Source organism: Patella vulgata, chromosome 2, assembly GCF_932274485.2.
Source record: "Patella vulgata chromosome 2, xgPatVulg1.2, whole genome shotgun sequence".
In the NCBI taxonomy this organism is placed as follows: domain Eukaryota; kingdom Metazoa; phylum Mollusca; class Gastropoda; family Patellidae; genus Patella; species Patella vulgata.
Window position 1 is genome coordinate 15,137,401 of NC_065880.2, and position 27,806 is coordinate 15,165,206.

General features: G+C 34.4%; 1 protein-coding gene across 2 annotated transcripts; it reads right to left on the reverse strand.

The window, feature by feature from the left end:
• Positions 1 to 4,338: 4,338 nt before the first annotated feature.
• Positions 4,339 to 26,691, reverse strand: LOC126810539 (telomere length regulation protein TEL2 homolog). 2 transcript variants are annotated; one of them, XM_056099086.1, is made up of 21 exons: positions 26,144 to 26,691; positions 23,054 to 23,266; positions 21,343 to 21,497; positions 20,038 to 20,185; positions 19,316 to 19,418; positions 18,346 to 18,414; positions 17,841 to 17,982; positions 16,911 to 17,047; positions 16,071 to 16,159; positions 14,625 to 14,738; positions 13,817 to 13,905; positions 10,869 to 10,960; positions 10,279 to 10,395; positions 9,827 to 9,898; positions 9,554 to 9,609; positions 8,756 to 8,950; positions 8,264 to 8,363; positions 7,746 to 7,810; positions 7,055 to 7,170; positions 6,805 to 6,887; positions 4,339 to 5,962 (listed from the first exon to the last, which is right to left on the reverse strand). In XM_056099086.1, exons 1-21 carry the CDS (start codon positions 26,605 to 26,607, stop codon positions 5,927 to 5,929), a joined length of 2,655 nt encoding a protein of 884 aa, XP_055955061.1. In that variant the 5' UTR covers positions 26,608 to 26,691; the 3' UTR covers positions 4,339 to 5,926. The 2 variants fall into 2 exon arrangements, with proteins under 2 accessions (XP_055955061.1, XP_055955062.1); XM_056099087.1 differs by lacking the exons at positions 19,316 to 19,418; positions 20,038 to 20,185; positions 21,343 to 21,497; positions 23,054 to 23,266; positions 26,144 to 26,691 and adding an exon at positions 18,942 to 19,010.
• Positions 26,692 to 27,806: the final 1,115 nt, after the last annotated feature.

The window sequence follows — 27,806 nt, forward strand, 5'->3', positions numbered from 1 at the left end:
GAAGACCATTTCTCAGCACCTATTGAAGATATTGGCATCAAATTTTCAGAAAATATCTTTCCAACAATTCCCCATCTGTTGGAATTTTCAAAAATTGGGCTAGATAATTTATTTGTCTTGTCTGCACAACATGCAAAAATAAAACAATTTTGGTTAATTTGCGTCAAAGACACTTCAATTTTATGATATAATTCACACATTAACCTCAAATTTAAAGTTTCTCTTCATACTGACGGAATTGATCCATAATGCATAACTGAAATGATGTTTAATTTTCTACACTAAAAGACTTTCCATAGGCTTTCACATTTGAAGCGTGCTGTCGCTCTCACGCTCCACCACTCGCCTAAATACCAACCTAGGTGCGTATTTGATTGCCCTAATCAATCCTACGTAATCCCACTCTCAACTGCGTATTTTATTTCAAAAAAAGTTGTCAGAAATTTGTTCATGTTTAATTCGTATTTACTTCCCATTAATTAGCTCCGCGTACCGATGTCAATACACAATATTTTAATTTGTTAGGCCTATACATTTTCTTTCGTAAGAATCGTTCGCGCACGTGGTCGCGTCATCACGCTATTTTAATTATAATTTCCAACCCAAAGAAACATTCACCTGACAACTAAATGTGCCTTACACAACAACAGTCCAACGTTATATAGGCTACCAAACCCGAAAGCGCTCTAAATTATTAGCTATTTATAAACAGCAGTTAACGTATTTTCTGCTAATCCATGAAGCACAACTTTTGCTAGGACTCCATTTTGAAATTCTCGGCGATAACGGCATTATCCCGTGGTTTCGCATGAAAATACTAGCTTTGATTACAACATAAGGCACCACGGGTCTGCATACGCCTTTCATTAAATTTCATACTACAAAAATAGTAAAATGGTTAAATTTGGCGCGAAAACTTAACACGTGGGCGAATAGCAAACAAGACCTGAAAATACGTTGAGGTCGATCGCCATGCCTTTTGATGGATGATTTTAACTATCGATGAATTTTAAAATAATATTTTAGGCCTATTTCATTTTCTGTCGTACAAACGGAGATAGTAATTATTGAGGAATATTACTGACATCATGGACCTTATAATACTTAAGGTCCATGCTGACATGAACTGAAAGCCGGTACGGGAATTAAATATAAAAAATATCGAGGTGCATCTATTTTTCTTTTCTTTTTTATTAAAATATAAAAGAAACATAACAATAGCAATACAGTGTTTTATTCTTCAAATAATGGGCATTACATATGATTGCACGTGTCATCTCCTGTCCGCAATTCCAGGACAGTGATTTTCATCTTTTGCCAATCCCAGGAAAGCTTTGTAACCTCTGCCAGTATTCGTGTAAAATTGAGTAGTTTTCGTTAATAACAAGAAAGTGGTTGTGGATTGCACCCGGAGGCAGACCACCATTAATTTCCCCATTGACTTCAATGTTAATTCTGGCCTCTTTGCCCACCTCCAACTTTTCCCCAAATTTTCGTTGGGCTGAATGCTTTTCACTACAGACAGAGGAACAAATGGTCATGTCTTTGCACTAAAATTTGTATGAGGTTGACCACCAAAATTTTGAGATACACAAACTTGAAGAAGCATACTAAAAACATGTAACTAGTTGCCGTACATATCGCCGTCGCTAACCTGATAACCCTCTTATCCTTCCGCCTCAAAATCATGAATATTTACCAAAACCTGGCAGAAAATGTTAATTCAAACCCTCTTCGTCCATTCTAGACCAAAAAATCAACAAAAATGGGCATGCTAAAGGGGAGAAAAAAAAGAGAGAGGGAATTGCTATAAATAGACAAACTACAATTCGTGGGTACCGAGATGATGAAATTTAATGGTGGCCTGCCTCGGTACCGAGATGATGAAATTTTATGGTGGTCTGCCTCCACCCGCATCCGGTAGAGTTATTTTTCCTTTTCTGCAATAGGGCGTGTTTTCTCTGTTCAACTAGCTTGTGAAGAGGTCGTGTTATGGAAAATCCCAAAATAAATTTCCGATAGTAGAAGCACAATTAATCCAATTAAGGAACTTCCTAACCGGTTAACATTCTTGATATCGGCCAATCCCGAATTTCCTCTCTTTTCTCCGGACCCGTCTCCACTCCGACGTCCGAAACGATGTGCCCCAAGAATCGGACTTTAGTTTGAAAGAAAAGACATTTTCCAAGAGTCTTTGAAATACGTGTTTTAGCCTTTTGAGTGATCCTTGGGTAGTTACAGTTTCAACAATTATATCATCCATAAACAATAGACATTCGACCCATTGAAGTCCACATAGAACATCTTCCACAAGTCGCTGGAAAGTTGAAGGGGTGTTAACCAGCCCGAATGACATTAACAGTAAACTGGTACAAGCCTGTATTATACTAGTTGCAAAAGCGGTCTTCGGCGATAGTCTACACAGAACCGCATGCTTCGACTCCATATCTTTCCAAACGGTTGTCGACGTGGGGTTGCTTGATCGGACATATCGGACCCGTGTTGTTACCCTTTTCGTTCTTCCAAGGTCAGCAGATGAAGTTGCAAAGACATTCTGGTACTATACGAGCAACCGTGCAAGCTGGCATGTCGAATTACCCAATACTGATGTAATAATAATCAGATGTACACGATTTGACTGGATTTTTTTTTTTTTAAACAAGTAAACAAATGGAAAAACCAGCGGCTGCCAGACAGGATACGCCCACATTTTCGAGAGATAGATAGAGAACAAGCTGAAAAGAAAGTGATTTTTCCTACAATCAAGGGCCATAATTCAGGAAATTACAATTCGGTATGCGCAAATATCGAAAGGAAATGAGATCTTTGGGTTATAAACTTACATTTACATTTCAAGTTTCAACAAAATCGGATAAAAATTGTGACCTCTATAGGGTCCACAACCTTGATATACCATATTTTTACGCTATTTGAGAACGAAGGGCGGCCATTTTGTCTGTCAGTTTTGGGCCGATTTTCACGAAATTCGAACTCAGCCTTCCTTAGGGTGTAACGGTGATATAATAATTTTTTTTTTAAATCGGATAAAAATTATGACCTCTATAGGGTCCACAAGCTAAAAACGCGATTTTTCGTACAATCAGGGGCCATAATTCAGGAAGTTACGGTCCGATATGCGCGAATATCGAAAGGAACCGAGGTCTTTGGGTTATAAACTTCCATTTCAAGTTTCAACAAAATCGGATAAAAATTGTGACCTCTATAGGGTCCACAACCTTGATATACCATATTTTTACGCCATTTGAGAACGAAGGGCGGCCATTTTGTCTGTCAGTTTTGGGCCGATTTTCACGATATTCGAACTCCGCCCTCCTTAGGGTGTAACGGTGATATAATAATACGTTTTTTTAAAATTGGATAAAAATTATTACCTCTATAGGGTCCACAAGCTAAAAACGCGATTTTTCGTCCAATCAGGGGCTATAATTCAGGAAGTTACGGTCCGATATGCGCGAATATCGAAAGGAATCGAGATCTGTGGGTTATCAACTTACATTTCAAGTTTCAACAAAATCGGATAAAAATTGTGACCTATGTAGGGCCCACAAGCTAAAAACGTGATTTTTCGTACAAACAGGGGCCATAATCCATGAAGTTTCGATCCGACACATGCCAATATCGAAAGCAGCCGAGATCGTTTGGAGATAAACCTATATTTCAAGTTTCGTCAAAATCGGATAAGAATTGTGACCTGTAGCGTGTCCACAAACAAATTGTGGACGGACGGAGGGGCGACGACAATATACGTCCACATGAAAATGTAGGCGTATAAAAGGCCGTGACCATCTGACGCCAAAATATCAAAAACAATTTTTTTTCTTTTTCATCACATATTATTAATTTTTTCCCCCAATACCCAAAATCATGTTGAACTGGATTCAAACGGAAGGGGCCCCGGATACCCTGACCATGAGACGCGAGCCATAAGCGGAACGAGTACGGGCCGGGGCTTATAGTTTTTAATTCACCATTTTTTCCAAAAAGTGGATTGACAGAATCCTACCCACGCCACCCACTTTCAGAAAAGCTACCGATTTTCTTCTACTTTACGATCAAGAAACAGTGTATCTTTTTCTTAATTTATACCAACATTTTTTTTTATAATATATTACTCAGCATACCCCGGGCTCCTCTAGGCCCCTGGACAAATGTCCCAGCTGCCCCCCAACCTCTCACGGACCCTGTGTTTGGGGTCTGTACTAGTTCCCGCTCAACTCAATTCGGTATCCCCCAGTGTAATAAAATAAAACAATTAAGTACGGAATCATTTGTTTTATAAATTCAACGAGACGACGTATCTTATTAAAGGGGGTTGTTTAATTTTAGATCATTCAATCACAGGGTTTAAAGGAGCTAAGTCTCTAATTCAATATTTTCCATAGTATTCGAAATTAAAACACGAATTAGAATTCAATATTGATCAATTTCAATCTTTATTGATGATGCTATCTTGCCGTGAAACTATCGGATCCCAATATCCAATATCAAGACACAATTAACATTTTATAATCAGTACACGAGTCGTGTACCCTATGGTTTCGGGAGCTATTTTGTAATAAACAAATAAAAAATATCCTACAACACAATGTGAAAGTAATTACTAAAGGCTGATTCACAAACGACAAAATAATAATTTCATAACAAAACACAAGGTATATATGGTTGTAAGTACTTCTCTATTATTTAATAACGACGCTTCGTAACACATACAGGATACCTTGAAAACGTGACCTGTATGTGTTAAGGAACGTCTTACTTAATACAGAAGTACTTATATACATATATACCTTGTGTTGTGTTTTGTTACGAATAGTTAACTGTGCTTATTAGATAATACTTTTTAAAAAAACGCGTCGGGTGTAGGTGTTTATTAGGTGAATGCCTTGACTGTGTTTGATGATGAGCATTTTCTGCTTATCCAATTTGATTGGTCGGTGCTTTGGGACAGGATGACTTTGCTTCTATAGTTTCATTACATCAATACCATGACTAAGTTCAATAATGAGCATTTGGCTTAGGTTAAGCAGATTAATAAGCAATTTGATTGGTCAAGACTTTGGAGCTCGATAACTTTGATTCTAATTGAGAGAGAATGGTGGAAGTTGGCGTATATCATTACATCAATACCGGTCCTGTATGTAAAAATGTCACTTTAAAACAATGTGAACATGGTATGGTTTGGTCAATGCAGATAGAAATAAACACCTTCGGTGAAAAAGAGACCCCTTGCTTTATGTGGAAAAGTGAAGTTCTCAAGGTAAAAACCATATATCTGGTCCCGTGGATTACCTACAAATTTACAAAATCTGTTCAAGCTTCCATCATATGGATAAAACTTTTGAAGTCCTTTAGCTTGTATTCCAAGTGTACATAGTGTATATACAAAATAATCATCATGTGTAGTCAACAGTGGACTTGTTTATGGACAATGACTGTAATTTCACTACTGGTACATGTAAATTAATTTAGGCATAAATATCACTGGCTAGATCATACAACAATTACTTCCAGTCATCCAGTCTTATTATATTTACATCGCATGTGTTACTAGTGGCACGGACCAGTGACCCATCATATCCTTGCACTTAAATACTACTGCTACTGCTAGTTAACAACCACTTCCACCTAGGTTGTTATGGCACCTTTTCTATAAAAAAACACACTGCATAGTGCTACAAATTCTCATTCTTGGACCACTGCTGAACAAAGTCCTTTGATTGTAAATTGTGGAATGTTCAGTTTTCAATGGTAAACCAAAACAAAACAAATTTGTAAATATTTGATTCAAGAAGTTTGTAAATACACTGTATTTGATTCAAGTTCGAGAAGTTTGTAATCATTTGATTCATCAAATTTAATTGTTCATTCATTCATTCATTCAAGTAAAATCATAGATGTAAGGTTGTTATGCTCTACCATCATTCAGATCGAGTTTAAAACCCTGAAAATAAAAAATAAGATGACAATAAGCCACATATTATTAAGTAACATTAAAACTCTTTTAAATAAATATCTGGTTTAACCTTATCAACTTTTTATATAGTTTTCTGCAGCACCCCACTTCTTCCTTTTGTCTGATTGAGCATCAACTCTTTATAGGATGCTAAAAATTATATTTTACATGACATCATAGCTACAAAGAGTCATTAAAGTAGATTGTATGCAGAATTTGATGAAAAAAAACCCCAAAAAACATGAAATACATGCATCATCACTTTTTATGTCATTTTTCAGTAGATTGTAAGACTCTGCAATTAAATGGTGGAAAAAGAAGTTGACAGAAAATAATTCATGAATTTATTTGGTCTCAATATGTATGGACAGTAAGTAATGACAAATACTTTCTGAAAATGGGCCCTACCTCAACCAAGTTAGGTGATAAACATGACTTCTAAAAATAGATTTTTTTATAGCTTGGGGTATCTCCTCGGGGAATACAATGTTTTGAGAGGGATTTGAAGCATGTTTTTGATAGGTTAGTTAGTTTGAATATGTTTTAAGTTCAAATATATCATCAAATCACACAGTTTGCACGTGGGAAGGTATCTTTAATGGTTATTTTAAATGTAATATTTACTTTTATGGTGGAAGTGAAATTTTCTCTGTAAAACTGAGGCACCATATAAAATGTTTATCTTTATGTGTCAAGTGGTGTGGTTTCGATCCAAAGCATGAGCGTAACAAGAAGTCGTGTCACCTGCCCAACTTTGTGAGCTCTCTCTGACACACAAAGAAATATATTGATAAATAACACGACAAGCTACAAATTTCTGTTGCAATTACCTGTTGCATAGTATTTTCCAATAAAACTAAAGCTTGTAACGCCATCCTTTTACACTCCATATCAGTATCATTATCAATAGTTTCTATAATAATATAACATAAACTTATTTAATATTATAGAAACCAACAAATAATTGAAACTAAATGTAACTAATTACTCCAGACACAAGAAAGAAATAGATATGACTTGAATAATGTTAAGTTGACTTATATATTGTACATGATTAAATTGGTTTGTATTATTGTTTACCTTGTAACCATGATTTTGTTTCTAACATCACATCTTGTAAATCAGTTAAAACACAAAATGGTGGTAATACTAGTATAACCATGGATGTAGCATATAGTAATGCTTGTCTAATACAGCTGAAAATAACAACACATAAACTATACAAATAACCGATATTGATTTCTTTTTCCAACATTTTCTAACATTCATGTTTGTGTCAAATTCTGAAAGGGATAAAACAAGCATTTGGGACTATCAGTTGGCTACTTCAAATACAAGATATCAGACAACAGGAATCCTTAACACTTGAAATAAAAAAATGTGGTACACGTAAATTTCCTGTTTCTAATTAAAGTCTCTGATCGTCATTTGAGGAATTTTTAATTTCATGTAAACTGCATGTGTTTAAGTTGAATCTCTTAAAAGAATATCATTCCAAAAATCGTTTATTGATAAATTTAAACTCTGTCAACACTTTTATCATCTTTTGCAGAGCAATGGTCAAAAAAAGCCCCCAGTGCCATAATCTTTGCTAAAATCTTTGATGGGCCTCTTTTTTAATCTGACTGAATCCAAGCTGGGAGATTATCTATAGTTGATATTTTGATTTTGTTATCTTAATTAAAAGTAAAACAATCAATTTAAAGAGCTCTTAGCATCGATTAAGTCATGAACAATTTAATATCCAAAATAATATAAACAAACTACTTACCTATCTGAATGATATCTTAAAGCCCAAATGAACTCTAGTAAATTTACACACATTTGTGTAGCTAACTGAAAGATTATTCCAAAAATATACATTTTTATATGTCCACCACAGGTTTACCGATCAAACCTGCGAACACATGCATATAGCTTATTGAAGTAAATATTAAAATTAATCAAATACAGAACAATTTGATACTAACAAGGTAATTTTATCAAGACAGATTACACGGACCTAAGATAATTCAGAACATCTTAAAGGAGCGACTTGCCACAAAATATTTAAATACAAAGCATATTATTCCAAAAATGAAACAAATCGATCAGCTATTAAGTTATGTCCGTTTGAAGTTTACATTAGTTGATAATTATTTTGGCTATCATCATTAATGTATCTCAAGAGCATATAATTCTATCTTTTAAACACAGTCTAGCCCATAATTTATATAATTATGGTTTTATTTAGATGTTGATAAATGGATTAGAATTAGAATAACAGTGTTTACGGTAATTAGTACTTACTGGAACATGTAAAGCCGAATGGAGAATGATACCAAGTGAATATATAAGCTTTCTTAATACAATAGTTTCTTTTCCTAATAAATCAAAACTAGGTTGACTTCTACAAAACAGACATAAAACACAATTAACATAAGTAATTCATGAATTAACTGTTATAGTTTATAAATGACAGTATTGTTTCAAAATGTTGTACAAGGTCAGTCTTTATATAACGTGAAGATGCAATAACATGCTAAGCTACTGAAAATTATCATCATTCAATAATTGTTGCAACTAATGAACTTTAAATAATAAACCATACATGTTTTCCTTCAGGACCCAAAAAGCCAGATTGGTTGTTTATTACAGTTCCAAGAAAAAATGACTGATGGGCACCTAATATGGAGCAGTTTGAATGAGTATTTATCAACATAAATCTATACATGTTTCTGCATAAATCCTGTTTCATATCGCCAACCACCCTTATACTTTTTTTTAATACAACACAAATACCTGTCAACCTTGTTCAGCAGTGGAAAGAAAAAGTGTCCGGCTACAGGAGCAAAACGATTGGCTACTTGTGCAGGTTCTGGTTGTGTGCGACCTTTAATAAAGCGCCTCGTTTTACCCTCTATACGTTTTTCTACAATTTCTCTCCAATCGTCTGATTCTTTAACTGGTTTTATTTCTTTTACTGGTTGATGTTGCCTGAAATATAAATTCAATGTATTTGTGGCTGGAAAGATAGAATGGTTAATTACTGAATATATAGAGGATATTTGTCGTTTTGTCGTAAATAACATATTTTATTTCATCGAGAAGCAAGAAAACTTATATTTTCACGAATGCGTAGCATGAGTGAAAATATAAACGTTTTCTTGCTTAGAGATGAAATAAAATATGTTATTCACGACAAAACGACAAATGTTCTATTTATTTTATGATTTTACAATCATTTTAGGTAAAAACATCTAGCCAGTGGAATAACACTTTTATTTCACTGATAAAACGCGGTATTCCACTACTGATCATAAAATAAATAGTATTATCTTTAATTATGACATGCCATTCTTCACTCTATTCTCATTGCATACAACACTCATTGATGGTAAGTTTCTGCATCAGTGGAAGCCATATCTTTATGTTGGTGTCAAAGAGTTCACTTAAAGTTATAGCCTATTTAAAATATTTAGGAAAAAAGTCGGGATAAAATCCACAAACTTAATAATTTTAAATTTCAAATACCTTTTTAAGGGTATTACAATATGTAGCTGTAACTCACTTTATTTGCTAAAACTTTGGATTACTGACCTGACTCTGTTTTTATCAACTGGTTTGGCTAATTCTTGAGCAGCTGCAGAGAGAACCTATAATAATAACAGTTAGAAGAAATAAGGACGTTAATCTAATATGAGAACTTTGTTCGTAGAAATTATAGCCTTGTTACAAATATCACCGAGGAGTAGTTTGCTTTTGCCCTTCATCATTCTTATGAACAAACACACTGATTGCTTGTGTGTTTAATTATTGTTGATGTCTGGCATTTGTAGACATTTACTAATAGTTGGTAATAGTATGTAATACCTCTAGAATATCCATTCTTTGTCTTAGGTTGTAATTTCTTTCATAGAATTGACTGCTGAGGTAACCAGCCACCTTGAAAAAAATATAAATTTTTGTCTGATCACTTCAAGTAATTTTAAATATATATAATTAGTAAGGAGCTAAGACTTTTATTTAAATCAAAATAAAGTGTTGAATTGGTACTCTAATGTACCATGTGCTATCTCAATTTTGGAATTCATCTTTTAGTTCAAATTCTAGCTTATTGTGTTAACAGTGAAGAACTAAGTCAACTACATCTAAACACGGGATTTATCTGTAAATCTATAGTCATGAGATTTTCAATGAAGACAAATTGTAATCTACGATTTTATTTTTGACCCAAATCAATGTGATATAGCCATTTTAAATAAAATTATCTTTAGTCTATTTCGATAACAATCCAATACTTTGGTTTTCAAAAAGTTGCCTACCTCAACGGGACATTCAACAGCTAAAGCTACCATGGCACCAAATCTAACTGCGTCAAAACCACGTGTTGAAAAATTGTTTTGTAAATGTAGCAATATTTTACTAAATTCTGCTGCAATCTACATTATAAAAAATAATAAGTTATAAAACATAAATATAATTTTTCCTCTTCCAAGAAGAGATGGACTTTCTTCCAATGAACACATATATCCAGACATCTTTATAAATCCATGGAAATATACAGGACACTGCAACTCATCTGGTGTTTATTAGTGTTGATAAAGACGAGAAAAGCATAGTCGAAACCGTAATTATATTGCATAGATTTATGTCCTGTGTATCAACAATTAACTGTTCTCTTCTGCAGAAAACACAGAAGATCTTCTGAAATCAGAGTAGCTTTAAAAGAACAAGTTAAATTTAAAATAATTAACTGATTGTGAAAAAATTAACCGATTGTGAAATAATTATCTGATTGCAAAATAATTATCTGATTGTGAATAATTAACTGATTGTGTAATAATTATCTGGACATCAATAAGAAGGCTTATTGCTTACATACAATTAAGGTTAAAAGTATTGAGAAACAAACCTCTTTAAGACCATCAGGTGATTTTCTAATTAACTGTTCAGCACTAAAAAGACAGGCCTCTACTCTCTCTGCATCATCAGAACATATCAAACCTGCACAAACGTGTATTGAGATGCATTATGTAATAACTAAATCTGCTTATTGCAGGTCTTTTTTCTGACTTCAAAGGTTACATAAGCTTTTATTTAAACATTTATTAACATGAAAAGCCCATAATCAACTCTGTAGGCCATCAGATGGCTCCAATTTTAAGTAGATTAGAACATATTTAAGAGTTTAACAATAAAGGGGATAAGTTTTGATTGTCAAGAACTGGTACCATAGTTACGACAATAAACAGTCTATGCTACATTTAGCCGAAATTGGGCCTAAATAATTATATTAATGTAATAAAGTGATTTATATTCATTTTTAAAATAATTATTGTAATTTCTAATTCATTCATTATGTTTGGTGAAATATGTGAACAGTTCAAATTAAACTACAGTTGTTTATGCCTGTTTAGTCCATTTTATTATCATTTTGTCCTTTCTGAATCAGTCAATACTAATTATTTCCGCATTGTCTTGTGGGATATGTATGGTGGCCCATGGTCGCAATAGCGTTTTTTGGGTTATTTTTGGTATTTCATTTAAAATAATAAAAATATTAGTACAAAAAAAAAAAGAAACATTTTTTTTTTTTACAAAATAAAAAAAAATAATCTTTTAAAATTTAAAAAAAAAAATCTTTTTAAAAAATTAAAAAAAAAATCTTTTTAAAAATTTAAAAAAAAAAAAAATCTTTTTAAAATTTAGAAAAAAAAAAAATCTTTTAAAATGAAAAAAAAAATCTATATATATATATATAAAAAAAAAAATAAAATATATTTAAAAAAAAAATAATAAAATAAATAATATTAAAAAAAAAATTAAATGAAAAAAAAAAATTGAAAAAGAAAAGATAAAAAATAATTCCCGACGTGGCCCATCGTCGCAATAGTGTCTTGAGTATCCAGACCAAGTATACAGCTATCATTAGACTAGAGCGACCAGAAACATTTTGTGGCCCATTGTTGCAGTAGTATCTCGATTATTATGTGTGGGATCTATGAAGAACGTATAAACTCGAACGACAAGAAACGAGTCTGTAGTTATCTCACGTCAACATAATTGTAGATACTTCAATTTTGATTAGCTAAGCACTAAAATAAATCTAATATTATCTATTATCCAATCAAATACTAAAATCTGAATTTTATCTTAGTAAAACAGGCCCCAGACGAAGTCCACGTAGGCTATCATGCTCTATTTTGTCTTTGAAATTGATGTTGTCCGCCATCGCACTTTCGCACCTCTTACCCGTTCCTGTGGTCGTAGCGGGGGACTAGCGATGACCTCAGGGAGAGCAGGGGTTTCACAAAAACTGAAGCTAAAATCACTAACAGATTTTAAAATCAAAGTGAAATTTTAAATTTATGCGTTTCACGAAGATCGATTGTAACTTAAAATTTAATTTTAATAGATTTTAGTTAAAATTACTTGTGCCTTGATGTGAGGTAACTATAGACTGGTTTCTTGTCGCTCGAGTCTATACCATACGTTCTTCATAGATCCCACACAGGATAATCTGAACGACAGGTCACCCTACTCCTTGTCACGTACAACCGGGGATTCGAAATCACGCCAGTTGACTCAATGACGGGCTTTATGATATGACAGGCTTTATGATACAGCGCGCACGGCTACTTAGTAGTAGTAGGCCTATACTTCGAGGATTAGTTTCAAAGTTGTTAACTACTTTTGAAATTCGACCTCAGGGAGACCAAGTGTTTTAAAAACATTACATAAGCCTTTTGAGGGGAGAATAGGCCTTGCGCACTAGTAGGCCGAATGGTGTCATTTAAGTCAATGACTTCAAACGTCATTATGTATGTAGGCCTAGTTCTAGTTAGACTGGATAAACTAGTCTAAATGACGCTAGGCTTCTATAGTCTATTAATTATACATTTCTATTGACTTGCATATGTATAAATACATATATCCAAGTCCATAGACGTCATGGGTGGAAAAATTGTGTTTCACGTGTTGATGTCTGTTTACCTTTTTCCTTTCGGAAGGGGAGATAACTACAAACTCGTTTCTTGTCGCTCGAGTTATGCCACATAGGATAATCGAGACACTATAGCAACAATGGGCCACGAGGTATTTCTGGTCACTCGAGTCGAATGATAGCTGTCGTAGGCTGATTTTATACTGAGTCTGGATAATCAAGACACTATTACGACGATGGGCCACGTGCAGAATTCTTTTTTTGATTTTTTCTATTTCACTTATTTTTTTTTTTTAATTAAAATGTTATTTTTTTTATAGATTTTTTTAATCTTAAATATTTTATTAATTTTTTTTATATAGATTTTTTTTTATTTTAAAAAGATTTTTTTTTTCTTAAATTTTAAAAAGATTTTTTTTTCTTTTTAATTTAAAAAGATTTTTTTTTTCTTAAATTTTAAAAAGATTTTTTTTTATTTTGTAAAACAAAAGAAAAAAAAATGTTTCTTTTTTTTTACTTTTATTTTTTATGATTTTAAATGAAATACAAAAAATAACCCCAAAAACGCTATTGCGACCATGGGCCACCATAGATATGTTTTTCTTTATTCATTGCAAATGGCTCCCGAATCCATATTATTATTTTCATACCATTACATAGTGTCTGCGGAGAGAGAGAGAAATGGGATTTAAAGTCCACTCGACACAAACTAGGTCATTTCAGGACTAACATATGGTTCTATTTTATTTGTAAAATTTGCTTGTGCGTAGGCGTTTTTAGCAGTGTGAGGAAACCGGAGAACTCAGAGAAAACCTGTGAGGTTGGACAGGCACCCTACACCTCGTCACTTACACGCAGGGAATCGAAACCACAGACCTTACGATCTAACGATCTAATAAGGAAATAAAGTAAATTACCTTCCATACAATCTCGGATATATTTGGGATTTTTCACTTTTGTCACTTTGACATCATTTGACATATCGTATGGTTCTAGATCATCATCACTGTAAAATATATAACATCAATTTATGGTCACAATTACATCCTGAATAAAATACATAGTTTCAAATAAACCCAACAGATCCTTGTATAGACCTACTGTTCAGTAAACTGGTTAATCAAATACATTATGGCACCACATAGTCATAGCAACAATAGTCAAAGGGCATGATAAGAACTAGACTCACTACTCGTATTATAAGCTTTATAAATTTCCAAAACATACCAGAGATTGAAGAAAATTGACGGGAGAATTAAAAGATTTTATTTTACGTACACACTGAGTTTTGCCTTGGTTGTCGCAGACGACAATTGGATTTTTTTTTTATACTTGTCACCTCTCAAAAAAAACTAGATTCGAAAAGCAGACAACCAGCTTTTAAACCCTGATCTAAAACTAGTTCACCTAAAAATTCTTCTTGGCTCATCTCATTCTCTAGAATGATTATAATGTTTTGATCAATGTTGTATCATAAGGTTTGTCATTAAGTCAACTGGTGTGGTTTCAATTCCCCAGTTGTACGTGACAAGGAGTAGGGTCGCCTGTCCAGCCTCTGGGTTATCTACGGTTTCCTCCCACTGCTAAAGACCTCCACGTGCAAGCGAATTATGGAAATATAAAAATATAATTGAACCAGCTGTTAGTCCCAAAATGACCTGGACATTAATCCCCATTTCTCTCTCTCCTTCCCCCGAAACAAGATGTCTATCTATCAATACTTACCTATCAAGTTCTACGTCTGTTTGAATATTATGTTTAGTATTTTGGTCATCTGTTAAATTTGTTGGATTATCTGTTGTTTTACATGTTACTGGTTCAATATCTTTCTTTTCTAATCTGTAATCAAATTTATTAAATAATTATATACCTCTCTACAAAGTTCCTCTTCTTCAAGTTTTGGTGTTTGAATGTCAGCTGCTTCAACCAATTCCCAACTCTCAAAGTGTTATGAACAAATTAAATTGTGGATGACAGCAAATAAATTAAAACTTAATGATGAGAAAACTGAAGCTTTACTTCTTGGTCCTGAATCTAGACGTGATCTATGCGGTATAACCAATGTCCATGTTGGCAACTTCTCTATTCCAATTTCAAATAGTATAAGAAATCTTGGAGTGATGTTTGATAGCAATCTTAATATGGAAACCCACATCAACCATATATCTAAAGTGTGCTATCTCATTCTACGGAACATTGGGTGCATCAGGAAATATCTTAATGCTGATTCGACTAAGATACTGGTGTCCTCGTTGATTCTTTCCAGGATAGATTACTGCAATAGTTTACTGGCTGGTGCTCCTACTTCTCTTGTTTCGCGACTCCAAAAGATCCAGAACACAGCAGCTAGAATAATATCTCTTGCTCCTCGTTACAGTCACATAACACCAATTCTCAAAGAACTTCATTTTCTTCCTGTTAGTTACAGAATCAAACTTAAAATTCTCTGTTATACATTTCGATGTTTAAATGGTACTGCCCCAAAATACCTGAGTGATCTCTTGCAATCCTATACTCCTGTAAAGACCTTCAGATCAGTAGATAAGAAACTCCTTGTAGTGCCTAAGCCTAAAACAGCCCGTTTTGGTCAAAGAACTTTTTCCTACTCAGCCCCAACAGAGTGGAATGATCTGCCACTGGAAATAAAGAACTCTCCAGATATTGCTGTGTTTAGATCCAGACTTAAAACCTTTTTGTTTAAGAAGGCATTTCACTTTGTGACAGTTGTGATCATTTTTGGACTGCGCTTTGAGCATGCTCATGCATGGATATTGCGCAGTATAAATAGACTATTATTATTATTAATGTTATATATGTGTTGGTTTTGTGTATTTTGTGGTTTAAATTATAATACATTGAATTATTTATTCGTATATCTGATGATCCTATGACTTAAGGAAACAAAGAATAAGATTTAGAACTGCACAATTATGATCTTCTTCAAATGATAACATCAAGTTAATGTCAACGATTTCATTGATTCATTAGAATACAAAAGCATATACTGCATTATGCACTAACTAAATCACTAAGTTAAGCTAAATGCAGCAACAATTTTGATTTGGATTTCAGAAGCAAGGAAACAAAGAAAAAAATTCTTAAAAATGAAATAAGGGGAACTGTTTTACTATTGATTCTTAACTAATCAGGGCTATAGAACAGACAACAAACCTTGGTATTGCTTCTGGTGTCTGTGTGCTTGTATCTTCAGGTACATGAAGATATGATAATAAATCATACACCTCTACATCTCTCTCAAACTATAACATAGTCATAATACAATTGAGAAAAATATCCAATCATGTTTTACTTACTAGAACCAGTTATTTCCCAATGATCTTGCTTACCACACAGATAATTTTTTTTATCAACCTACTTGACGAGAACAGAACTCACACCGAAAATGTGAATTTAGAAATTAAGAGATTAATTTTGCATTCCATGCACCATCCTCAGCAAACTTCTGTCTATGCAAAAATGGTTATTTTATACAGATGTACTTTCTACAATTACGTTGTGCACAAGTCAAAGTTTCCCCTTGTCAGTGATGCAGGACAGAGAACCTGACAAGGACAGCTGTTTAGTCGTTCGGATGTGATGAAAAACTGAGGCCCCGTGTACATATTGGCGTGCAAGTAAAATGTCCTAATACCTTGGATATGTACCCTGCACCCCTATAGTCTTAGAGAGAGAGAGAGAGAAAGAGAGAGAGAGAGAGAGATAGTTTAATGTCCACAAAGTAGGTCATTTCGGGACTAACACATGGTTCACTTTTATTTCAATAGTTCACTTGCGCATATGGTTTTTTAGCAGTGGGAGGAAACCAGAGGACCCAGAGAAAACTCACAAGGTTGGAAAGGCGACCCTACTCCTTATCCCGTACAACCGGGGATTCGAAACCACGCCAGTTGTCTCAATGACAGACCTTATGATACAGCACGCACGTGCTAACCATTCGGCCATCCAACCCCCCGCTATAGTCTTAGTGTCATGCATAATAATATAACTCACCTCAAAGTGTAGTTTTGGTCCTTTAGGATCTAAGGTACTTGTTAGCGTTTCTGCTACTACCATACCAAGTTTACGTAGCTTCATATCAGAACTACCAATATGACATTGAACTGCTGGCATTAGAATTCCTACAAACTCTAAAAAGAAATCAGTATCATTTGATAGATTTTTTTTTCAACCCACATAAAGAGTCAGCCATTGTGGTCCAGTACGTACATTGAAAGCAAGATAACAGGCTATTGTATATGATCTGTATTAAAGAAGGCATATAACTTTGAAGGTATCTTAGAATTTCTTGGTCTTAATATAACATTTAGATGGGATGGGTGAATAAATGCCAAGCTGTGAGTTCAATTCCTTGATTGTATCTAACAAGGAATAGTGTCACCTTGAACATTATATTATTGTCAGTAGCATGCAGATAAAGTGGATAGTAAACTACCCTTCCACTGAGATATCACAGACAAATATTAAACACCATTTCTGGCTCTCTTTTATATCAAAGTTCCTGTCTTCACGAGCCCTGTCGGTGCAGAAAAGTAAGACATTAAACTCCATTTCATTTCATATCAAAGTTAAACATACATTATACAAGAAATTGCAGGTCTTTCTTTAGGCCTGAAATGTTATCTAAATTATTAATTAGACATTAATTAACTTATCCAGACCATAATAAACTCTCGATGTCATCGCTAGCCTGCAATATCTACTGATTAAATCAAGAAATGGATAATCGAGACTTAAAATTAAGAAATGGATAATCACGACTTAAAATTCTCAGTTCAGAGTGGATCAATTTGACTGAAATTTTCAGCAAATTTCCTTTACAATATCTTGTTTTAACTATTATAGTGAGAACTGCCAGCTCTTTATCTAATCTCCCATAATGTATCTTTCAGTGAGACTTAATAATCAACATAGTTTACTTACCTTCCTTCAACAATGACTTCTCTTTTTCATTTAAATAACCAATACATATCATTAAAGCTCTAGATATAAACAGATGTTGAGAATATGATGTATGTTTAATAGCACTACCATCACCCCATACACTTAATAAATTCTTCATTGTCTGTAATATAATTATTATACTATAAAAATAGCAATATATTAAAACAAAGAGAGAGAGAGAGAGAGGTGGGGTTTAAGTCCACTTGACACAAATTAGGTCATTTTGGGACCAACATATGGTTCAAGTTTTTATTTCAATGATCCACTTGTGCGTGGGAGGAAAACAACACGGAAGATCAGAAAATGATTAAGATCCACAGGGATCATCTTCGTATGGTGCTTCATACCAAGATTGAAAAAAATCCTGCGAAAACTCCGCGTTAACAGAGGCGACAACTTTATATCCCCAAACTATGTGTGAGCATATGAAAAGCACTGCTCCATATATAGTAATAGCTATAAACAATGAGCAAATTCTATTTACCTCCAAATATAGCAAACGTCTTGTACGAGAGGAGGCCAGATATCCTAAAACATTTCTTACCAGCTGTGTCTATAAAGGTAAGCAAGAATGACAAACAAGAAAAAATTTAATATAATTGAGAATACAAATGGAAAAGGCACATCATTAAACATCCTAAGAAATACAGAAAAGTAAAGGACTTGTGTGGTTTGGCAAATTTTAGGTAAGAAGTCAAATGTTGTGCTCACACAAATATCTGTATCTAACTAGTTTTTCAAGGCTATTTTAACTGAATTTTTAGCATTTGATATTCAATGTCAATTGAAACCAATAGAATTTGATTAAAATTTTTCTGTCTTCCATTATATTAAAATTTTTAATAATGTAAACTGAAGGCCATCAAACAGAAACAAATAATTCTCCATAAGCTTGGTATTGAAGCTACGCCTCTTGACACAATGGCAGACCCCACTTCGACCCCCCCCCACCCCATACCAAAAACCACATTAATCCTTTCACTTCGTGGAAAGGGTCAGTACTTTAATCTACTGCTCAACGGCTTAAAATTTTTCCTTAAGATGTACCCAACAAGTTGCTAATAATGTCAAGACTCTGACCTCCTTAAGGGGAGATAACACATCTTAAGGGAAATCCAAGTGAAATATAATTACATATAACAATAAAACAGGACACTTTTAGAACAATAGAAGTAAGTATCCCCTGCACACAATGCTAAAGATAAACATCTACTGGCAATAATAAATGAATGTAAAATAAATGATTTGAAATTGTATGACATAATTAAATGTACAGATGATGCAATGATAAACCCTATAATGTAATATACTGTATGATGTACCTGTATGTTATATTTTTTGAATCAATATTTAAAAAAAGAAACACATTATGATCTAACGTACAGCTGTGAGTGACAACTATTGCCCTATAAATACACAAGTCTAAATACATATATAAATAGATATGTACTTACTTCATCAAAATATCTATGAAAAAGAAGTTTCGTACATAATAAATAATGTATCTTTCTGTTGGTTAAAATACTATCACCTAAAAATTTATCCACCAATCCATACCTAAGATATAAGATATATCATTATTATACCCAACTAATTCAACTACATCTGAAGATCAAAATCTAATCTTGTATAAATTCTAAGGTTTTTCTATTTCAGAAAGAACTGACCGATAAAGTATGAATTTCTACAATAAACATACAAATGAAATAACTCATATTGAATATAGGTCTATCAAAGGCAGGACTGTAAGATGAAGGCACTGTTCTATAACACTTAATGACCTATCTTCACTATGTTGAAGGTGGGTCCGCAGTCAAATTTGGGACCAAAATTCCAGTAGCCAGAATTCAACAATGAACAATGTCTACAGTATTTGAATTTATATTATCGTAAATCATTAGGTATGTATTGCTAATGTACTTTAATGTATACACTTAGGATTGAATGTTTTGTTTACAGAATTGCATTCACAAGAGTCTGAGAGAGAGAGAGAGAGAGAGAGAGAGAGAGAGAGAGAGAGAGATGGGGTTTAAGGTCCACTCCCTGTGAAAAACAAGAGTGTTAATTTTTTAATAACTGGTAGTTTAAACATTCTAGAAATAATTAGCCATTATATATTAGGCCCACATGCAAGAAATTGACAGTAACATTTTATTAAGATAAATTTTAATGTTACCATGGTATTTTCTGTAATAGTGGTACAATAACACATTCTATACATTTATCTGGTACTCTGGTTACAATTCGTTCACATATCCTACACCATATATAATTTTGTTTCACAAATACACATAATCTACTTATCATACTATTCCATAATATATCTGAAAAAAAACATTTCATATTTTAGTTACCGTTGAAGATGTCATCAGAGCGGACACTATTCTGTCTGAACGTTGTAACAGAATTTTGATTTTTACGCCTTGTGCCTGCTTTATACTGTAAAGTTGTTATAGCCTTGAATTCATGGTTTGGTGTTGATTTTATTATGTCAATAAATGTTAAGTCTACAGTCATGCAAAAAATCACCTTTCAACTGCACTGTCTCGCGAGTGGTTCATTTCAATTGTGTCTCACTAATTCTTGGCTCTTCTTAATTAAATAATAACTGTTTACATTCAATTAGCACATGTTTTGCTTTGTTGTGCCACTAAAGGAATATGTTGCAATAGGATACAAGTCTTCTAATTCAAGAATTTTTAATATTGACAGTTGTCCTAAATTTTTCGTATGATTTTAAACTTTACCATTCTAAAATATTTATTTCATAGTTTTGGTGTAATTATTGCTGAATTAATAATCTATTACTAAAGACGGATTATATATATCTGTACTGAAAATCCTCAGTGAATATAATGAACAGAAGCACTTGTTTCAGCATGAATAAGAATAGTTTGAGGCTGTCATCATTTGAAAAGTGAGAATAGAACTAGTTATATCAGATTGCAGCATAAGATTTTATGTGTCTGAAATATAAGCAAATCTTAAACTGCTGCAATCTGATACAACTAGCTCTATTCATTGGGAGCAACAGCGGCTAAGTGGGTAACAATGCTGGCTCGCTAGCCTGGTGGTCGCATGTTCGATAGCTACGTTGGCCGAGAAAGTTCATCAGGATTTTCCAGCGTGGTTTCCCCATGTCAGTGGTGCGGGACGGAGGGCCTGACAAGGACAGCTGTCTAGTCGTTCCGATGGGACAAAAAAAAAAAAAACGAGGACCGTGTATACATTGCAGTGCACGTAAAGATCCCTTGGCAGTTGGAATTTGATATAAGAATAGGCCATAGTGCAGCTGCCCGGGCAAAATTTCCCTCATAGCACACTGTATGGCGTATGCCCATCTTCATTAGCCCAGTTGGAGCAGAACAGTAGGACGTTAAACCCCATTTCATTTCTATTCTCACCTTTCAAATGATGTCAACCTTGAAAGAAATTGTGTGATAGACCACATAATTGAAACAAACAAAAAGATAAAACTAACCAGCATATCCAGTCAGACAAAGTTTGCCTATCAGTCTACTTATAAATTCTAGACTACAGTCTTGATCACTTTTCAGTAAACTATGTACTTCTTCTAAAACAATTATTATTGTGTTGCCTAGCAACTCTATGTAATTTATTGGTAAAAACTTGTCACTGTAGTAAAATAGAAAAAAAAGAATACATTTAATTTAAAAAGACTGGTATATTTTATTACAGATGAGGAAATCTCTATTCTCTCTACATTAAATATTACTCGAAGTAAAACATAATAGTGCAGATACTTATGTTGTCCTATCACTAAATTATCTAAACCAGCGGCTGCCAGGCAGGATACACCCACATTTTTCAAGAGATCGATAGAGAACAAGCTAAACAAAAAGCGATTTTTTGTAACATCAAGGGCCATGATTCAGGAACGTATGATCAGATATATGTGAATATCGACAGGAACCAAGATCTTTGGGTTATAAACATGCATTTCAAGTTTCATCAAAATCGGATCAAAATTGTGACCTCTAGAGAGTCCACAACTTTGATATACCATATTTTTACACTATTAGCGTACGAGGGGCAGCCATTTTGTCTGGCAGTTTTGGTCCGATTTTCACAAAATTCGAACTCAACCATCATTAGGGTGTGACGGTGATATATCCAAACGTTTTTTTTTTTAAATTTGATAAAAATTGTTAACTGTAGAGGGACCACATGCTTAAAACGCAATTTTTCATACGATCAAGGGCCATAATTCAGGAAGTTACGATCTGATATGCGCGAATATCAAAAGGAACCAAGACCTTTGTGATATAAGCATAAATTTAAGGTTGCATCAAAGTCAGAAAAAAATTGTGGCCTCTAGAGGGTCTACAACCTTGATATACCACATATTTACACCATTTGAGTTATACGAGGGGCGGCCATTTTGTCCGCCAGTTTTTGTCCAATTTTCACGAAATTCGAACTCAACCATCATTACGGTGTAACGGTGATATATTCACACGTTTTCTTTAATAGGATAATAATTGTGACCTCTAGAGGGATCACAAGCTAAAAATGCAATTTTTCGTACAGTCAGGGGCCATGCGCGAATATCGAAAGGATCCAGGATCTTTGGGTTATAAACTTACATTTCAAATTTCAACAAAATCACATAAAAATTGTGACCTCTATAGGGTCCACAAGATAAAAACGCGATTTTTCGTACAATCAGGGGCCATAATCCATGAAGTTACGGTCCGATGCATGCCAATATCGAAAGGAACCAAGATCTTAGGGAGATAAACCTATATTTAAAGCTTCGTTGAAATCGGATAATAATTGTGACCTGTAGAGTGTCCACAAAAAATTGTGGACGGATGGACGGACAGATGAATGGACGTCCGGACAGGGACGATGTCAATATACGTCAACATGAAAATGTGGGCGTATAAAAAAACACACCACATCTCATTCATATTCCTGAAACAATGGACCGAGAAATCCATCTATGGCCATTGCTTGATTGGCTTCTGATACTTGAGCTGTTGAGTGGAACAGAAATTTGCTTTCTTTACAGCAATGTTAAGTGGGATTAGGTCTAATCAAACGAAACACTGTGAGGAGTATGCAATTCATTAAAAAGCATACAAAATTATTCAAAAATCGATAAGGTCCACTTGTAAAAGACAATAACAGGCCATGTGTATTATCATTATTGTTAATAAAGATTATACCTGTTATGGTTTTGAAGTTTTCCAGCAATCCTATCTGGAAAAGAAGACAATGCTGATATCAGTTCTTCCCACTCTACATAGTTCTGTTTCTGATCAAATGCTGTATTGGTGGAATTCTTTTCAACTAGGCATTGTTTCAGAAATAATGACTGAAGTTTTTCACTGATAAAGGATTCCATTAGTGATATGAACTTCATTTGTGAAAATCCAGCACTGAAAATAAATAAGAAATATGTTTTACTCTAGATTTATGTAAGCTTCTATTTTCAAACACAAAAATATGAGACATTTGTTTGATATCAAACTGCACCTAAGATAATATGGCCTATGCATATAGCAAAATAATACAGACTTATTTCTCAATTGAATTGGTAGACTATCGCCAAGCTAGAGCGGTCGCATTCATGAATAACAAACAACAGAAGACAATCCAAACAATTAGTGCAATTACCAGTAATTTTGATACCTCCCATAATACTTAACCAACTGATATGCCGAACTATTCTCTATAAGCATAGAAATAAGACTGAGGCCATTCATTTGTCACTATATTCATTATTAGCTATATATTAATAATAATCATCATTTCTATACACAAGAACAACTTTAGTCACAACTCCATTTGAAATTCACAGCGAATATGAAATTTTCCGATGACTATGCATAACAATAGATCGCTCTCATTTCTCAGCCAATTTTGGGAATTTTGTTACTGTATCCGGTTCCATGCCATATAAGGCATTGCATACTACGGGTGTTTAACTAAGTTAAATTTGGAGCGAAAATTGCACGGAATTCATTGACATACCAAAAACACTTGATAATACGTGGAGTCTGTGATGTATTTTGGTGAGTGATTAATCTTTCAATGTAATTGTAAAATACCTTTTTATAAAGAAGATCTACTATGTTAGACATCATAAACTAATCCTATCACTAACGTTAATCCAATCCATCGAATAATTTATATTCAGATTTCATATCAAGTCAATCAAATGTTGTCTAAACATTAAAATCATAACGCCAATTAACAATCAATACGAGTAGGCCTATACTTTATTACAAAAACATTGATCAACTAATCTCAAATTTAAAATCATAACGGCAATTAAATAACAATACCAATACACTTTACTACAAAAACACCGGTGAACTGACCTAAAATCTAAAATTATAAAGCCAATTAACAAACAATACGAACATACTTTATTACAAAAATGGCAGTGAACTAATCTTGGTCGTAATCGGTAATCAACAACAATAAAACAGTAAAACTTATTTATTTCATACATTTAAATTGTGTACGAGTCAAGTATTAGTTGTGGACGAATTAACCATTAATAGTTGTGTATGGGTCAAGTAATAGTTGTGGATGACTTAACCATTATTTGTGGACGACATAACCAACGCCTTGTGGACGACTTCATTGTGGACAACTTTGCTTGTGGACAAATTAACTGGCACCCTATCTAGTAAAATAAAGTAAAATGAAACGGCTGTCGACTGTCTCTTACCAGTATATATACTATTCAAAAAAAGTAGGGGATATTTGATTTTTAAGTGTTATTAAAGTCACCTAATGAAACTGACGAAGAAACAAATGACAAAATGAAATGAAGTTCACATTCATCGATTTATTCCAAATGATCCTTAGACTAAGTAAGGCACAGACTGGCCATTATAAGGGTAAAATGATACCCAGGGTCAAACAGCAAAGTTACCACAGCATCACAACCAAGTCAGTAACGGGTAAATCCTCCTCTGTTTGCCAAACAAGCATTGATCCGACGTGGCATACTCCTAATGAGACGTCTAAGGTCATTTTGGTCCAGATTGTCCCATTCCTGTTGCAACGCATCAGCAAGTTCTTGGACATTGGCAGGACGTTGTTGACGTTGACGTAACCTCTGTCCAAGCATGTCCCAGACATGCTCGATGGGGGAGAGGTCGGGACTCAGTGCTGGCCAAGGTAATGTGGTGATGTTCTGTTGTTGGAGGTAACCTGTAACGATCCTGGCCCTGTGACATCTTGCGTTGTCATCCTGGAAGATGAAACGGCGGCCATGACGTCGTGCGAACGGCACAACATGGACTGCCAAGATGTTGTCCCGGTAGTACTGGCCTGTAACACGCCCTGCAACAACATGTAAAGCCGTTCTTCCAGCAACAGTGATGCCTCCCCACACCATAACAGAACCACCCCCAAATTGATCATGTCTGATGACGTTAACGTCTTGGAAGCGCTCGTTTCGACGACGCCACACCCTCCTATGTCTGTCCAAAAAATCAACAGTGAACCTTGACTCATCTGAAAACATCACATTGCTCCAGCGTCGATTATCCCAGTGTTGACGATCCCTACACCAACGACGTCTTGCCTGAATGTGATGATCTCTCAAACAAGGGATCACGCGAGGACGTCGTGCGCGAAGGTGACCCTATGCAGTCGATTCCGAATCGTCTGGCCACTCACTCTCACACCAGTGTCTGTTTGAAGACGAGCGCTGATCTGATTTGCTGTGATGACACGATTTCTCAAGGCCAAGGTACGGATAAATCGATCCTGGGCTTGAGTTGTCGCCCTTGGTCGACCTGAGCGTGGTCTGTCCTGTACAGATTGTGTATCACGGTATCTGGACCATAGCCTGCTTATGACAGACTGAGAAACATTCATCGTCCGCGCCACAACCGCCTGTGTTGTGCCGATCTGTAGCATGCCAAGGGCACGTAACCTTTCATTTTGGGTAAGCCGACGCATATCAAAATTTGTTTTCTGGTCACTAAAACAATTAAACTGATGTTTCCACCCTGGAATTCAATGCCACAATGACTGTAACATTCAAAGTCAGAGTCGTGCAAATCTTGGGTTGGACCCCCATGATGATCCCAAGCATCACATGCATTCCATGCGGTAGCTATTGGTGCGTTTGGGCGTCACATGTTACTGGAAATGTTTCTTCTGTTAGGTTCTATAGTGACTTTTTTCGTAGTCATTTGCATATTTTAGTATTATGCCCCCAAAATCAAATATCCCCTACTTTTTTTGAATAGTATATATATTTGTCTATTTTCAAGAACCCACATGCTTACCATGAATTAATAAGGGCTGTGTTTAGAATCATAAATACTTGAAGTGATGGCCCCTGTTTAACCAGACTGAATAAGAGTGCATCGAATCTGTGTTTATCTGATGCATTCAATTTATTGTTTGTTTCGACAGAGACATTTTTCAACACAGCCTCGATCCACCGGGGAAACAACGTTTCTCTTGTATACTTCTTGAGATCATTTAACTCCTTTTGACCAAGGATTTGTTCTGATGATACACTAAATTGTAAAATATTGGAGAGAGCGGACGTAATAGCTTGAGCTTCATCATGTGTGGTAGTAGTTGGCCCACTTTTAGTTTTACTTGACACTTCATCTCCAACTACATCAAACAATTTGACTAGGTTCTCTATTGCTGAAAGGCTTTCAGAAGCATTTTCCCCAAATATTCTATTCTCTAAAGCCTTTGTGCAAATACTCATTTTACATTTAAGTGTGTCGTTCATTTTAACAACTTCTTAAAAACTTAAAGCAAGTTTAACATGAAATATTTTTGTTTACAATTTGCAGACATGTGTTTCTGCCCGAAACTTCCGCTTCCGTTTTTAAAGCGCATGCGTAATTCTTCATGGTTACCAACAACCATTTGAAACAAATACAAAGGGGGTTGTTTTGAATAATTTGCACAGTTTGTATCACTGGAAAGTGTAAAGAATGGCGACCGAAGTAATAGAGGAGAAGAAGGTAGATGCCGAATCAAAAAGAGTCCACACATACCCGTTAATTAGAGTAAGTATTAGCGATATACTCGTAGAAATATACGTGCAACTTTCCAGCATTGTCAATTTTTTTGCGCGCAGATTTGTCTGACTACTACTACTAGTCTGACTACTGCATGTGGTAGGTTTCAAGTCGCGATTTGGTTTGTGTGCGCTAAAACCAGGTCATGCAATCTTTAATTTTAAAAAATTGGCACTTCCCATCCACAAAAAATGACTCTTCCCATCCACAAAATGACTGCCTTGTCCCGTTCAAGTTTCAAGTAAGTTGTACTTCACTTGATAAGTTGATCATTCAATTCATATGTGTGATTTTTGTGTCTTTGAGTTTGAAATGATCTAGAATATCAGATGAGAAGTATACACCGGTATAGGCCTATAAATTATAGTATAATAAATTAATAATAAGCTTATATAATATATTACTAATATAAAATGTTTTGAATTTGATTTGTGGATAACCTACTTTACTAACCTGTTAATTAATAGATAAGCTTATTTATTATAGAAATAATTATGTTTTGACTTTTGTAAAAAAAATATGCAATTATCACTTTAATCAACTCTGATTGTTGTTAAATTGAAGGGAATTTTAACTACCGGTACAGGGTAATTTCATCGAGACAGATGGGACCAAGTCACCAAAGATAATATTTTCAGAGTACATTTTAGCTTTAATAGAACACAATTTTTATGGGAAACAATCACTGGTTTATTCTAAAAGCACGACGTTTCGACAAGTATCCTCTTATTGATAACGATAAGAGGATACTTGTCGAAACGTCGTGCTTTTAGAATAAACCAGTGATTGTTTCCCATAAAAATTGTGTTCTATTAATGTGTTTTCCAATCGCTAAATGCCACTTAAAGATTTTATACATTTTAGCTTTGGTTATTTCAATACATTGAAATACATTCAACCTTTT

What these genes read in the sequence shown, in the direction of transcription:
- LOC126810539 (XM_056099086.1), bottom strand. Translation starts at nt 26,607, where the DNA reads ATGAACGACACACTTAAATGTAAAATGAGTATTTGCACAAAGGCTTTA. An exon ending in CTGTTGAATGTCCCGTTGAG is followed by an intron (nt 9,899 to 10,278) that starts GTAGGCAACTTT and finishes ATTTTTTTCAAG; the next exon opens with GTGGCTGGTTACCTCAGCAG. An exon ending in CTGCTGAACAAGGTTGACAG is followed by an intron (nt 8,364 to 8,755) that starts GTATTTGTGTTG and finishes TCTGTTTTGTAG; the next exon opens with AAGTCAACCTAGTTTTGATT.